Source organism: Hibiscus syriacus, unplaced genomic scaffold, assembly GCF_006381635.1.
Source record: "Hibiscus syriacus cultivar Baekdansim isolate YM2019G1 unplaced genomic scaffold, ASM638163v2 tig00117056_pilon, whole genome shotgun sequence".
NCBI classification, from domain to species: Eukaryota; Viridiplantae; Streptophyta; class Magnoliopsida; order Malvales; family Malvaceae; genus Hibiscus; species Hibiscus syriacus.
In genome coordinates this window covers 767,942-783,489 of record NW_024063539.1, presented here as the reverse complement: position 1 = coordinate 783,489, position 15,548 = coordinate 767,942, and the positions used below count along the sequence as shown (strand labels likewise).

Here is a 15,548-nt window from a genome sequence, read left to right as displayed (position 1 = left end):
ATATTTTAAAATTTTATTTTGATCGAAAAATAGTTTAAATAGAGGTGTTCGCGGTTGATTTGGATCGGTTCTTGGTTAAAAATTTATCCGATCTGAAAGTATAAATGTTTGCGGTTTGAATGTTTATAAAAAAATCTGATCTAATCCGATCCGATCTAATTAAGTGTGACTTGATTCGGTTTAAATTTATGCTATTTTTTTATTCTAATTTTTTAAAATAATTTTTGAATTTTTTATATAAAAAAATAACATATGTATAATAAAACCAAAGAGAATATATATTTTAACAAATGTAAGTTTGTGAAACTTACAAAGAGAATATATATTTTAACAAATCAATAAACAAATTAGTTTCTCGTCAATAAAAAAATGGATGTCCCTTGTTTCCATATGTAATGGGGTAAGGGGATGTAAGATAGTATGCTGCCCCCAACACTAAGTTGAGAACAGTTTCCGTAGGAGACCTCCAAATTATGAAATGACCTACATGAGACTCAATCCTACGATCTCAAGGTTTAGAACCTTGTGCTCTACCAACTGAGCTGAATGATCATTTCAATTTCTTGTCAATAAGTCACTCATAAAAGTAAAATGACACATTTTTTAAGTTTTGTTTGACAATTTACTATTTACCTAGAAAATACCAAAAGACTATCATTCTTTGCTATTATCGTTTATTGCACCATCTTTTTCATTGGCATCAATGACTAAAATCTAGAACAAAATTGTTACGTGCATGTCGAGGAAAATTGAATCTGTATCTGGGTTTTGTGAGATTTAGTGGTGCTTTTGATGGGTTTGTTTCAAGTTTATAAATTCAATATTCCATTTCATCGATTTAGTTCGGTTCCGGATTTTCAAACTGAAACCGAACCTAACCGATCAGCTTGTAAAAAAATCACTAAATCAGTTTCAATTTTTTTCAGTTTATCAACTTTTTTGATCGATTTTCGACTATTTTTTTTAATCAGATTAGCTGTGAACACCCCCTAAGTTTAAAGACTTAATTTAGGGATTTATTTGTACTTTCAGTCTTAATTAAAAGAGGGGAGAAGAGAATAAAAACATGACACCAGCCACGTACATGGAAGGAGGACCCTTCTGCTATTTCAATGATAACATTGGAATAATTGTGATGTTATCTCATGATTTTCTTTTGAAAATATGTCTTCTTTATCTTTCACTTTTACTTTGATTAGTTTTGTTCAAACTCATCGTCTTATTTTTTTTTTATTTTTTATACTTACTTAATTTTGTCCATTAACAGTGTTTTCAATTTGGGTAAGCCCCCGCCTATATAGTAAACTCAAAATATATAAACAATAGGTTAAACTCGTTCTTACTATCCTAACTATTACTTTTATTCTATTTTAGTCACTTAACTATTTTTTTAAAAATCATACATAATGTTATATTTTAGTTTTATTTTGATTACTCATCGTCAAAAAATTAATGATGATATTGATATGTTACCAATATATGCCACATCATTATTGAAAAATAAAAAAATATTATATCAGTAGTTTTGTTAATTTTTTAACGATAAATTATCAAAATAAAATCAAAACGTAATATAACTACTGTTAGGTATGATTTTGAAAAATAATTAAATGATCCAAATAGAACAAAAGGGATAGTTTAGATGCTAAATGTGTAATTTATTTTAAGTATAATATATAAATATTTATTTATTTTTATTAAGAAGCCTTATAAAAAAGCACTCATTCTTCGTTATTTTCGAGAACTAGTGACCTAATCTACTACACAGAGGTTATGAATGTAGGTCACCCCGAGATAAATAAATAAATAAATAAAAAGTGAATGATTGGGGTTGAGACCCCAAAAAACGACCAAAATACCTTTCTTTTTTCCGCATTAAAGGATTTTGTTAATCATGCCTTAAAAATATCATTATTTCTTGTTTTAGTAAAACGTATGTTTAATATAACTAATTTTATATATCAATTTAAGGATTAAATACATAAATAGTCATTTGATTATAGATTCTTTTGTTAAATATTGATTAAGAAATTTTCTAAAACAATCATCTATGTTAACAAAAACAATAAATCAGTCCATTTCTATTAAAAATTTAATCTTCAATCTTTTTATTTTATTTTATTTTAATTTTTAATATTTAAATATTACATCAATTTATCCCTATAATCATATACTTCCTATTTTATTCTGAAAACAAACTAGACAATCATTGAACAAAGCTAATAAACTTTGTTTTCGAATTTTTATTTTCCAATAATCTAATTAAGAAGCTTTGTTTTTCAACTTTTTCCAACTCCTAATTTTCGTACATTTCCCATAAATCATAAATTAAAAATTCAAATTTTCCCAATTTCTTTTTCTTTTCCTGAACTTTTGTTTTCCGATCTTCGAAGTCATAATGCAAATATTATTTTTTTAAAAATTAAAATAAAACAAATTTGGTTAGATATCTAACCAGCAAAGATGTTTATAGTTATAGGCAGGGATTATCATAAAGGGTTGATAGAGGTAGATGTCCTAGTGAGAATTTTAAATTATTATATATTTTGATTTTTTATATATTTTTATTGAAAATCTAATTTTAGTATTTTTAAAATTTTATAAATTTGTCTTCTTTTAAAATTTTAATAATTATTTTCATAACATAAAATTCTGCGTCTGTCCTTAATTATAGGTAAGTAAACAAAAATGTTGATACTTTTAGAATTAAACTAAAGTATAAATAATAGGAGTTAAATTTATTGTTATGCAAATTTTATTAAGTATTATATTATATATTATTAATTTTTGATTAAAAATAATTAACTTGTTATTTTTATTATATCAAATATTTATTCTATAAATTTTCATAATCAATATTCAATAAAAAATAATATAGCACTACTTTTATATTTTACCTTAATTTTAATTAATTAATTGTTCACATTTCCCGCATGTATTAGCTTTCGCGAAGTTAGGGGCAGCTCCAGTGAACATACTCTCACCCTGTCTAATAATAAACAAATAAAACAATTTATTAAAATCAAATTGAAGCATTGAAGTGAAAGAGAATATTCAATTTTCCCAATGCGACAAATATGCTCTTGGGTTTTTACTTTTTTACCTTACTCCAATGCATTCATATTTTAATAAGACATTAAATTTTCTGGATTAAATTACATGAGAATTTATTTTTTATGGTGAATTATGTATTTTATTAAATAATAATAATAGATTAAAATTGTTTTAAACGTACAAAATAATTAGAATATTTAATTTATAATATCTGAATTTAAAATGAATTAAATATACATAAACATCTAAATTAATGTAATTGATATTAGGGTAAAGTATATTAATAGTCCCTGACTACATGATGTCGCTTTATTAAGTCTTCATACTATTTAAAGTTATAAAATGATCATCGGATTATATGACATTATTTTATTTAGTCTTTCGACTATTAAAAATTATAACATTACCACATGACTATTCAAATGATCCAGAATTGTCTTATTACATTAAAAAAAGTTATAACATTATCACATAACTATTAAAATTATATTTTAATGATGTATATTGGTACAACCGTTGTTTTAAAACACTGACTCGACGACATAATGTAAATAGACAGTTGATCCATAAAATACAACTTAAATAATTATGTGATCAAATTTTACAATAACTCAGTCAACAAGTTAACGTTTAGTTCAGACGACAACCAATTTTTTAACTAAAAATGACATGTTTAGAGCATATGAATAATTGACTTACTAATTTGTATTTTTTAATTATGAAAAAAGCAGCAAAAACGGTGGTTATAATACCAATAACTAGTTGATCTAGTTGGATGAGATACTAAATTTCTTAAGTAATGTCAAAGGTTTAACACATACGTTTGTAAATAAAATAAACTAGATTAAAAGGTCGTCTTTACTTTTGCAGTATATGATATAGATTAGTTGATAATAGATATTATACTAATAATTATTTAAAAAACAATACTTATATAATTTTTAATAATTAAAGCAATTGACAAAATATCGTTTTATAATCCAACATCATTTGTATATTTTAGCCTTGATATTTATTGCTATCCGGTAAATTGAACATTCTTTGTAAACATTCTGCCCATTTTACCTGGTGACCAATGTGTGCAGAACTTTAACAGAATAAAATTACAGTATCCTAAATTATTATTTTTTTATTATAAAAAAATGGAAAGTGATCCGAAAACCAACAAAGTTCAGGACAATCCGGGCACGTGATCTGTGATTCAGTCCAATCACTGATTTTTAAACAATCAATCCCTCCAAAAAGAATCCAAAATTCATATTTTTATATAAAATTCGTGATTTTTCACTATGTCTTTTGATAAGGTGTTTGCATCTGAAAGTGTGTAGACTTTGGCCTTTTGTTTTGGCCTTTGCTCCTTTGGTTCTTTCTTTGTTTCATTGATCTTTTATGCTTTGTGATTTTAAAGTGAATTTCAAAAAGGTGAAAGCAAAAAGATTGCTTTAAGAGAATGGTTTTTTTATTTAGGAATCAATAATTGAAGGAGCAAAGGGAAAGGTAGAAACCAAAGAGTAAATGATCGCTTCGGATTTGTGGGGATTAATCAAAAAACATATAGAAAATCAAATTCCAGCATTCTCAGATCTCTAGGATCTCAGAATTTCAGGAAAAAAGGCAACTTGTTGCTTGTTTCTCGAGAAAATTCTCTCTCTCTTTTTCTTCTTCTAGCTCTTTATCTTTAGCTCAATCTCTCCCTCTGGGGTTTACTCATTCGTATGGAACAAGTCATTTTAGGATCTGGGTGTTGATCAAAAACAAGTTTTGATTTTGTATTTTGAGGTGAAAAGGTTAAAAAACAAAAGGGATTTTCCTTTGAAAGTAATGGTGGTTTCAGTTTTGTGGTTCTGACAGAGACACCATTTGCTTGAACAAGGGTAGAACAAAGACTTTAGCTTCATGTGAAGAATGGCAGGTCATTGTTGTGCTGATCGGTGGGCATTGGTTTTTTCAGAGAAAGCATAGTTTGAATAAACTGAGAGACTGCAAGAGTTTTAACAGTATGGAAATAAAGAGTTTGGTGGTATTTACATTTGGGTTACTGATTTTGGCATTCATTGGGGTTTCCTCTGCAACTCTTTCTCCTACTGGTATAAACTATGAAGGTTGGTTTCTCTCTGAAAGTTATTCTTTGTCATTTACCTTCAAACTTGGAATTTTGAGGCTTCTTTTTTTTTCTCTCTTTTGTTCTTCATTTTGTTGTTTCTCAAGCAGTGTAGTGGAATTCCTTAACCAGTTTTAGTTTTCTCGGTTATTTTAGTATTTCCATTTTCTGTTCAATAGTTTTGCCATATTGATTGATAAGGAAAGAGATTTAACTCACCTATTTCCCCGTTCATTTATGATGGATTTCTTGAGCAGTGGTTGCTTTGATGGCCATTAAATTGAATCTACACGATCCCTATAATGTTCTCGAAAATTGGGATTCGAATTCGGTTGATCCGTGTAGTTGGAGGATGGTTACCTGCACTTCAGATGGATATGTTTCTGCCTTGTAAGTTTTCACAGTAACTTGAAAAGAAACTGAGAATTTTGGTGCTTGTTAGTAATGTAAACTCCTTTTTTTTAATCACTTGAACAGGGGACTTCCTAGTCAGAGCTTATCCGGGACCTTATCGACATCCATCGGGAACCTTAGCAACTTGCAATCAGTGTAAGTTATTGCCTCTTTGGTTATCCATGTAATTTTGTTGGATTTTCCTCATTTTGCAACCCTAAGTTCATGAAAAGTTCATTGCAGTTGTTATAAATGTGTTTGTTTTGCTTGTAGGTTGCTTCAGAATAATGCTATTTCAGGTCCCATTCCGGCTACCATTGGAAAGTTAGAGAAGCTCGTAACTCTTGATCTCTCGAACAATACTTTCAGTGGTGAAATACCTGCTTCCTTGGGAGACTTGAAAAACTTGAACTATTTGTATGTTTTAGAACTTATACTTCATTTGCATCTTGAAGCTCCGGTCGGTGTTTCTTTGTAGTGTTACTATTTCTTATATTTATGCTTGTTGGATGTACTTAGGCGGTTAAACAACAATAGCCTTACTGGAACCTGCCCGGATTCTTTGTCTAAAATCGGAGGTCTCACTCTTGTGTATGTACCTCAGCTTGTGTACTTTGTATTTTGATTTCTTGGGATGGCTATTTGTAAAACCTTAAAACCTATACGATATATTGTTATTGTTCCGTATGTATTTCGCTCATCATCGATTGTATATGAAACATGCAACAGGGACCTATCTTACAATAATCTGAGCGGTTCTCTGCCAAAAATATCAGCAAGGACTTTTAAGTAAGCTATTATTTCCCTTGTTTCATAATGCTTATAATGCATGTTATTATGGTTTATTAGTTATGGTTCCGGTTTTTTACTTTCAGAGTTGTTGGCAACCCTTTAATTTGTGGACCTAAAGCAAGCAAAAATTGTTCCGCTTTCTTTCCGGAGCCTCTTTCTCTCCCACCAGATGGTCTAAAAGGTGACATAACTGTGTTGTAGATACTGTTGCTTGTTAATATTTCCGGCATCTACTTTTCCCCATGTTACAGTTAATTACATGTTTTGAATTTATGGATTTTTTTTATTTCTTAGCTCAATCAGACTCCGGATTGAAGGGCCATCATGTAGCTGTTGCTTTTGGCGCTAGCTTCGGTTCGGCTTTTTTCATCATATTGTTTATGGTGTTATTTGTTTGGTGGCGATATAGACAAAACCAGCAGATTTTCTTTGATGTTAATGGTTGACTCCTTACACTTTCCTAATCTTCTTATTTGTGTTAAATTTCCCTTTCTAGTCTGCGATGCTGTACTGTCGTATGAATATCGGAAACTTTGGTACATAAAATATTATTATCGACATTCATCATCATCAAGGGGCCACAATTCACATGCATATGCTGCTGCCATGAAATTGTTGGTTCCGCTATGGTACGGTCAATGCCATCAGTTTTTATGAGCTCTGCATGCTGAGACAAGAAAGTTTCTCGGCATGTTGCATCATCTTTCATAAAAAAAGGTTTTATAGTAGGGAAAACTTGGTTTAAATGTTCCGCCTATATATTGTCCTTGCTTTCACATTTTCTCTGAAATCTCACTAAAGTCCATAAATTATGCAGTCATGATCTTTGCTTTGTTCGCAATGAAACATGTTTTCAGATAAGATTAATGTCTTCAATGTTCGTTAAGCCATACAAATCTTTGTAACTACTATTATTTTAAGGTTTTGATGTACAGTGTCCTACTAGCTTCATTTCCAGATATATCTTTAGTTAAAGGTTCATCATTTAAATTTCGTAAATGTACATGGTAAGATAAGATGAAACAAAGATGAATTTAAAAAGTGGTATTGTTACGACACAGTGTTTTTCTTAAAGTAACCATGTACGGCACTTGTGTGTGGCGTATTTTCGGACATGAATATGGGATATGACCCATGTAGAAAAATCATATCCGTATCAGATACATGCCCGTATCTGACACGCACACCCAAGTGCGAGCAATATAGTTAAGAAGGGGTAGACATGGACTTTAGAACAAAAGTTTGCTTTTTTGTCACATCTTGATCTATGTTTAACGTATAATGTTTTCCTTCGATTTCTTTATGTCATCCTCTTATTATGGAACCTTTCATGTTGAATGACAGAACAATATGTCCTGGAAGTATGCTTGGGCCATTTGAAAAGGTATACATTTAAGGAGCTTAGGGCTGCTACTGACCATTTCAACTCGAAAAATATTCTCGGGAGAGGTGGATTTGGTATAGTGTACAAGGGATTGTTGAATGATGGGACTTTGGTGGCTGTTAAAAGGCTGAAGGACTACAACATAGCTGGTGGCGAAATCCAATTTCAGACAGAAGTAGAGACGATAAGTTTAGCTGTCCATCGCAATCTTCTCAGGCTTTCTGGATTCTGTACAACTGAGAATGAAAGGCTCCTGGTTTACCCCTATATGCCAAATGGAAGTGTAGCATGTAGACTAAGAGGTTAGTCTTAGGAAAGTAGACTAATATTTATGATTCCTGTTTTTATTAGGATCTTCGTATATCGTACTATATCGAAAACTATGGCTGGTCACCTGTGGAACTGCTGTGTTTGAGTCACAATAACAGCCACGGGTGCGGTATAGAACCCTATGGTGCTTCTCGAGAACTGATATGTCTGTCCATCCTTGAGCAGCATATAGATTACATCCACTTACCACTGAATATGTTTCGGACATTACTCGAGGAAAATGAATAGTCAAAGTAACATAGATCGTTATTTTAGTTGATATTTGGACAATCAAAGTATCTCCATAATTAGTTTCCATAACTAAATACCATGATTATCCTATGGATAAACTTTAATCTCAGGGAATAGAATTTAATAACTAACCGGTGTTGCAAATAATTTTTCCGGTACGTGTCAACAGTTTGAACCATATAAAATTTTCTTTCAGCATATATTGTTTTCGTAAGGGTTACTCAATTCGGAAATTAAGATCCGAATTACTATTTGAGGGGATAAATCTTGCTAGAATTTGGCATCTATACGATACTATATTTTATATATATATATATGATATTCCTTTCAGAGAACATTCATGGTCGACCGGCTTTAGACTGGGCAAGGCGAAAGAGGATAGCCTTAGGTACAGCTCGTGGGCTTGTATATTTGCATGAACAGTGTGACCCGAAAATCATTCATCGTGATGTCAAAGCTGCCAATATTTTGTTGGACGAAGATTTTGAGGCCGTTGTTGGAGATTTTGGGTTGGCAAAGCTTTTAGACCACCGGGATTCTCATGTAACCACTGCAGTTCGTGGTACCGTTGGTCACATTGCTCCGGAGTATTTATCAACAGGTCAGTCATCAGAGAAGACGGATGTATTTGGGTTTGGAATCCTGCTCCTTGAGCTAATCACGGGTCAGAAGGCCTTGGATCTCGGACGAGCTGCAAATCAGAAGGGTGTAATGCTCGATTGGGTACTCTCTCTCCCTATGTGTTTGCCGAGTGCTGTTATTTTGAATACTTCCAATTAAAACATAAATGTAGTTTCCCTTCTTTGTTCTTGATGCATTATTCCATTCCTCGAAAAGGTGATTGTTAACTTGGTCTTTGGATGAGTTTCAATCTCTCCAACCTTACTGAACTCTTGGGTGAGGTTGTTAGGTCCGTTTAGGTCCGTCTCCGGACAACTATATCAACATCAGTTGCCCTCTTTCATGTACCAGACGTTTTTCTTCTTTCGATGAAATGTCTGCTTAATTTTTCCGACCTCTCTTGGCAGGTAAAGAAGCTACATCAGGAAGGCAAACTTAGCCTGCTGGTGGATAAAGATCTAAAGGGGAGTTTTGACAGGATTGAGTTGGAAGAAATGGTTCAAGTTGCTCTATTATGCACTCAGTTCAATCCGTTACACCGACCGAAGATGTCCGAAGTATTAAGGATGCTAGAGGGTGATGGTTTAGCCGAGAAATGGGAAGCCTCGCAAATGATAAAGACGCCAAGGTTCCAATCATGCGATAACCCTCCGCAACGGTACTCGGATTTCGTAGAAGAATCATCGCTGGTGCTCGAGGCCATGGAGCTTTCTGGTCCTAGGTGACACAATGTTTGCCTTGAAATCTTCGATCGCTACTCGATATATCGGAGCTCTGAAAACCAAAAAATATGCCGAGTGCTGTTGATAGTTGTGGAATGCCTGTATTCATCTGTAAAAACACGAAAATCATGTACAAGTTTCTTGTTGTTTTGGTCAAGAAATTTTGATAAAAATATGTTGGAAATATATATGGTATGTGCTTCTTTATACGGATAGTGCTGTAAGCAAGGGAATGATGAATCGTATCATTAAGTTTATTTTTAATGGAAACTAAAGATTTTATTTTCCCGACTCAGAAAATGTGTGTATTTGCTAATCCACCTGGAAGCTTATATGATTTGATTTCTAACATTCACAGTTTTTTTATCTCAACTATTTTAGATTTATGAATTTATTTTTTAGACTTTCATATTTAATAAATATTTCAATATTTGTAATTTTCTTTTTCATTTCAAGTTGTGAGGTAGATATAATATATATATATATATATATATATATATATATATATATATATATATATATATATATATATATATAATATTATTCCCTATTTATATAATATATTATTTAATTACAATGAAAATTTGGTCACTAAAAAACCGTCTTCGTTAAACTTTTTTTTACTGTTAATAAGTTTTTATCATTAAGTATATTTAATAATCAAATTAGTCTTAAACTTTTGAATATTCAGATTTCATTCTTAAATTATCACTCACATTCTAAATTCGTCTTTAAACTTTCGAACATTTTAATTTTATCCCTAAACTATAATACTCTTTCTAAATTATTCCAAAAACTTTTGAATATTCTAATTTCATCTCCAAATTCATCCAACTATGTAATTAGTTTCAACCATAGTTTAACCTAAATTTTGTTTTTTTACAAACATATAATAATATAATTTGGCCTAATGATTTTACTAACAAGGGATGTGATTAGTATATACATATAGTTTGGGATGAAATTGTGATGTTCAAAAAGTTTGGGGACTAATTTAGAATGAAGGTCATAGTTTGGGGTTGAAATTGACATGTTCAAAAGTTTAAGGACTAATTTAGTATGATAGGTATGATTTAGGGATGAAATTGAAATATTCAAAAGTATAAAGACCAACTTAAAATGAGATCATACTTTGAGATATGTGGTGTAATTAACTCATAAAATTAACTAGAATATCGCGTATTAAAATTTGAGGTAAGTCTCTAACATATTTAACTTGTTAACTGAAATCAAATTAAAAACAAAACGAAATATTATAACTTTGATCGATTTTTAAATTTCCTCGAATCCTAATTTATAAAACACGACCATTTAGATTTATATATGTAAACAAATCGAACATTACCGTTTAACGAAAAAATCATTTATGTCTATTATTTATTAAACGAACGAATATAAATAATATTTTATGTTTGTTCGTTCATTTACATTTGTGAACTTTCGGTAATTAATTAAGTTTATTCATTAATTTATGTACTTTTATGTTAGTTCGTTTATATACAATCCGATCTCCAGGCTCGTTTAAAATATTAAGACCTATTAAATTTTAACTTTAAACTCATTAATATTTTAAAACTCAAATGAAAAATATCCAAATCAATTAAAGAAAATATAAACTAAAATTATTTGGGGGGAAAACTCTTCTCAGATATAAACCCAGTTAATTTTATATTTATTTGTTTGTTGTGTTTGCATTCGTTTATGTTCGTTTATTATTTTAACGAATAAATATAAACAAAATATATTCTTTAACAAATAAAAACGAATAATAAATTTTATTCGTTAAATTATTCATATTTGTTCATTTGTTCGATTCATTTATCTGTCCTAGTCAGAGACCAACCAGATCATGGTAAAGCCGAAATTTAAATTGTACGATAATATTGGAAATGAAAATACTAGGCATATGATTATTTGCTGCCGGCTCCTTATTGATGGAAGGGACAATGTTCCTCCCATATGGGCCGACTCTGTATAATTAATGTGATGTTGCCTGTTAGCTTCTGCCAGATTACTTTCTTTGATTCCACGACAATTCCTGTCCATGCTCTTTTATGTGAGATATTGTAGGACTCTCTTATGTCCATCTGGAACATGTGAACCTTATCCAATTACGCTCTTTCTCAATTCAGAAAAGATGTTAACGAGGAATGGTATAGATTGCAATTTGGAAACAAATTAAAGGTAAAAAATGAACACCAACTCATTCCATTTATCCAAACCATTACAATGGGAGTAAATGTTTTAAAGGCGGATACATAAATAAATGGGTTTGATGTCTCTTGTTATAGGGATAGTATTTGTTGCATGAGTAGCGGTGTAAAATAGCATAGCATTTGGTGAACTGTTTGTTTATTAAGTTAAATAAACGACTATAAACAAAAGTTGTATGTTCATTTAGTAAACTAACAAACATGAATAAAAGTGTGTTCAGTTCGTTTACGTTCACGAACAAACTCGTTTATCGGCTTATTTTTTTATGTTAATGAACAAACTCGTCTAATAACGCGTTTAGAGCTTGTTTACTTCTCTCTTTTTGTACATTTTAAATATTAGTGATTATAGAGACTAAATTGAACATATGGTGAAATTTGGAATTTAATCTATAGAGCTTAAGGATTTTAAGTATTAGTAGCATACTTTTATCATTTTGAACTTGCAAATGAACATGTTTACAATCATATAAACAAATATTAAACGAACATGTTTACGAACGCTAAATGAATATTATATCACCGAGCAAATATTTGAAATATTATACTGGTACTTAAAAGCAACAACTATGTCAGTAGACATTATTAAAATATAATTTTATCATATCTCAGTTAGCAAGTTAATGTCCAATTCAGACGACCGTCATTTTTTCAATAAAAATTTATGATTTGGAACATATAAATAGTTGAGTGATCATTTTATAATTTTTAATAGTCGAAGGACTCAACAAAACAATGCGCTATAATTAAAATATCATTTTATAACTTTTAATAATTAAACGACTCAACAAAACAACACACTATAATTATAACCATTTATATACTTTTAACTTTTTTTATGATTAGGCGAATTTGGGAGGATTTGTGAATTAGTATGACCATTTTTGGTATTACGAATGATTTTAAAATAACATTATTTTAATTAAATTTTATTAATAAAAATCAATCCCGCTCAACTAAAAAAATGATGTTATTTTTATTTTAAATTATTTTTAATTTAAATAACATCAAATGAATTATTAATACCAATTCCATTAGTGATTTAAATATAGATAATGTATCAAGACACTGTCCTAGTTTTTGTTTTCATTCAAAAAATGCACTTCCAGTTTTACTTTTTAAAGTTTAGGATAAATTATAATTATTGCCGCTGAACTTTAAAGACATTTACACTTTGATCTCAGAAATAAAAAAAATTATAGTTTATTCACTTGCGTTCAGGAATGTTTTCATTTCTCACTCCATTAAATAATTAACGATATCTAAGGCCCCATTTAACATTACCGTTAGAAAGTATTTTTGGGGTCAAAATCACTTTTAAATTAAAAATAATACTAAACAGATAAATAATGTATGTTATAATTAATGTAATTTTAGTATTATTTTTACTATTTTATTTTAATATTTTAATTTTATGACATAAATTATGATTTTAATAAAATTAATTAATTTTATAAATATATACTTGTAATTTATATTGTAATTAATATATTTTTATAAAATAAATATAAATAATTTTAAAATATTCGACTCAACTCATATTCGTGGTCGTTAAAATAAATTATTTCTTGATATGACTCGCTGCTCATTAAGTTTGATAAAATTTTATTCGACTTATGATCATTAAAAGAACTTGTTACTCGACTCATTACTTATTACACTCACCAAAAGTTTTACTTTATTTTTTAATAATATGTAAAATCTAATAAATTAATAAATTAATATCCGAACGTTTGAATTAAGTTTGATAAAATTTCTAATTAAACACAAATCTACGTAAAATTAATTCAAATCAAACATTGATTCAGTCGAGTTTAACCATTCCACAGAACACCCATATCCTAAACTTGATACTCTACGTAAAAAAAAAAAAAAAACTTGATACTAGAACCATGTTCTTAAACCTTTTTATCCTTCTAAATATCATTAATTTTCTCAGCTTTTCCTCTCAGTTAGTTTTCTTTTTTTCCCTAGGGACGTCGGCTTTCATGGATGAAATGTACGGATCCTACTCTATAGGAGATCAGCACGTTGGCAACGCCTCACCTGAAAACATGATACTTCCTTCCGATTACCAAGCCCGGCTTTGTTTATCAGATCGGGTTCCGGCGTTTGCATCCGACGAGTTAATCTCTCAGGCCACCGCTATCTCCGAAGCCGGTTCCATCACCCCCTGAAATTCAACGAGAAGTGGACATTTCAAACGTGATCAAATCAAAAATCGCTTCTCACCCTTATTTTCCTCGTTTACTTGAGGCTTATATTGATTGCCAGAAGGTGAAGGGAACTAAAATTACTAAAAGGATTTTCGTTGTTTTTTCTATTTTTGATCGAAATAATCCACTGAAAAATTGCAAGTTTGAAAGAATTTCAAACTTTTTTTTCACTATAGCTTCATTAAATAGGATATAACGGTACTGCAGATGCTATTTGCAGGATTTCAAGGTAAGATTTGCTACAGTTGCTTTGTTAGTCGTGTTTTAAATTTCGGCCATTAATGAGTGTTTTACGAGGGTTTTTAGTCTCGAACTAGTCCGCACTGTGGTTTTCTTCAGTTTCAAGATCCTAACCTTTTCTTCTTACTCTTGGTAAAGAAATACCATAATTTAATCGGAATTATCTCATGGATATTTCATCAAATAGAGTGTATGAAGTTTATTGAAACTTTGTTTTGAGTATTGTTCTAAGCTCTTTATATCATTATTTTAGGTCGGAGCACCTGCGGAGATGGCGAGGATATTAGACGAAATTCTGACGGTGACCGATGTTAACAATCGGGATATCGTGCCAACCTACTTTGGACCCAATCCTGAGCTCGACGAGTTCATGGTTTCTCTCGTTCTTTGCGATTTTGAAGCTTTACTTTGCTTATCTATTTTCGTTGTATATAAGTTATGTATATGTGATGATCTGGGGTTTAATTTGTTCAGGAAACTTACATCGATGTGTTGGTGAAACACAAATCTGATCTTTCAAGGCCTTTTGATGAAGCGACTGCTTTTCTAAACAAGATTGAGATGCAGCTTCGAAATCTCTGCATGGATGCCTCCATTACAGGCCCTTTTGGTCAGTCCCTCTCTCTTCCACAAGTCGGAGTATTACAGTCTTATTTCTTATGGGTATCTTTATTCTTTGTTTAATCTTTTGATTCTTGGTTTTTGTGTTTTCTTATGTCTTCTTCTATTTTTTCCCCCTTATTTGCTTCTATTACCAAAGAAAATTCACCCAAATAAATGAATAAAGCTAAAATCAGTCTAGAAACCTCTCTTGAATCCCTGCAACTGGCAGGAAAAACTTGGGTTTCGTAGGTGGTTGGTGTATGATAATATGGATCGTTGAACACACGAGTGGACGACAGTTATTCATTTCCTAGTCATCGCTTTATATATATATATATAATTTTATTCAACTATATTTTGATATAATAATTTATGGTAAAATATTTTTTATTTGAATTGAATTTATTCAAAGTTTTTAAAAATAATTCGAAGTTAATTTAATTTGGAATTGAATACAAAAATGGATTGCATTGAATTTATTCTGATACTGTGTGAACAATAATAAACAATATCGATGTTCAAAAATTCCAAAATGTAAAATGAGTATCGATACCTCTACAGTAGTATCGATATTGATATAGTAAAATCAAACCCAACGGTCAAAAATTTTAAATATTACAAAGGTAGTACCAATACCCATTGAAGGGG

General features: G+C 30.4%; 1 protein-coding gene and 1 pseudogene across 2 annotated transcripts; both read left to right on the top strand.

Moving 5' to 3' along the window:
• The first annotated feature begins 4,352 nt into the window (after positions 1 to 4,352).
• On the top strand, positions 4,353 to 9,771 carry LOC120197803 (protein NSP-INTERACTING KINASE 3-like). Of its 2 annotated transcripts, none has more exons than XM_039199199.1 (11): positions 4,353 to 5,156; positions 5,413 to 5,545; positions 5,633 to 5,704; positions 5,822 to 5,965; positions 6,068 to 6,139; positions 6,278 to 6,337; positions 6,424 to 6,521; positions 6,644 to 6,781; positions 7,685 to 8,026; positions 8,617 to 9,008; positions 9,314 to 9,771. In XM_039199199.1, exons 1-11 carry the CDS (start codon positions 5,054 to 5,056, stop codon positions 9,629 to 9,631), a joined length of 1,872 nt encoding a protein of 623 aa, XP_039055130.1. In that variant the 5' UTR covers positions 4,353 to 5,053; the 3' UTR covers positions 9,632 to 9,771. The 2 variants fall into 2 exon arrangements, with proteins under 2 accessions (XP_039055130.1, XP_039055129.1); XM_039199198.1 differs by having other exon boundaries at positions 6,635 to 6,781.
• A 4,058-nt stretch (positions 9,772 to 13,829) lies between these two features.
• On the top strand, positions 13,830 to 14,981 carry LOC120198105 (annotated as a pseudogene).
• The last annotated feature ends 567 nt before the right edge of the window (positions 14,982 to 15,548 follow it).

Coding starts and splice junctions, on each gene's coding strand:
- LOC120197803 (XM_039199198.1), top strand. CDS start 5,054: ATGGAAATAAAGAGTTTGGTGGTATTTACATTTGGGTTACTGATTTTG. Junction 5,546..5,632: donor GATGGATATGTTTCTGCCTT/GTAAGTTTTCAC, acceptor TCACTTGAACAG/GGGACTTCCTAGTCAGAGCT. Junction 8,027..8,616: donor TGTAGCATGTAGACTAAGAG/GTTAGTCTTAGG, acceptor TATTCCTTTCAG/AGAACATTCATGGTCGACCG.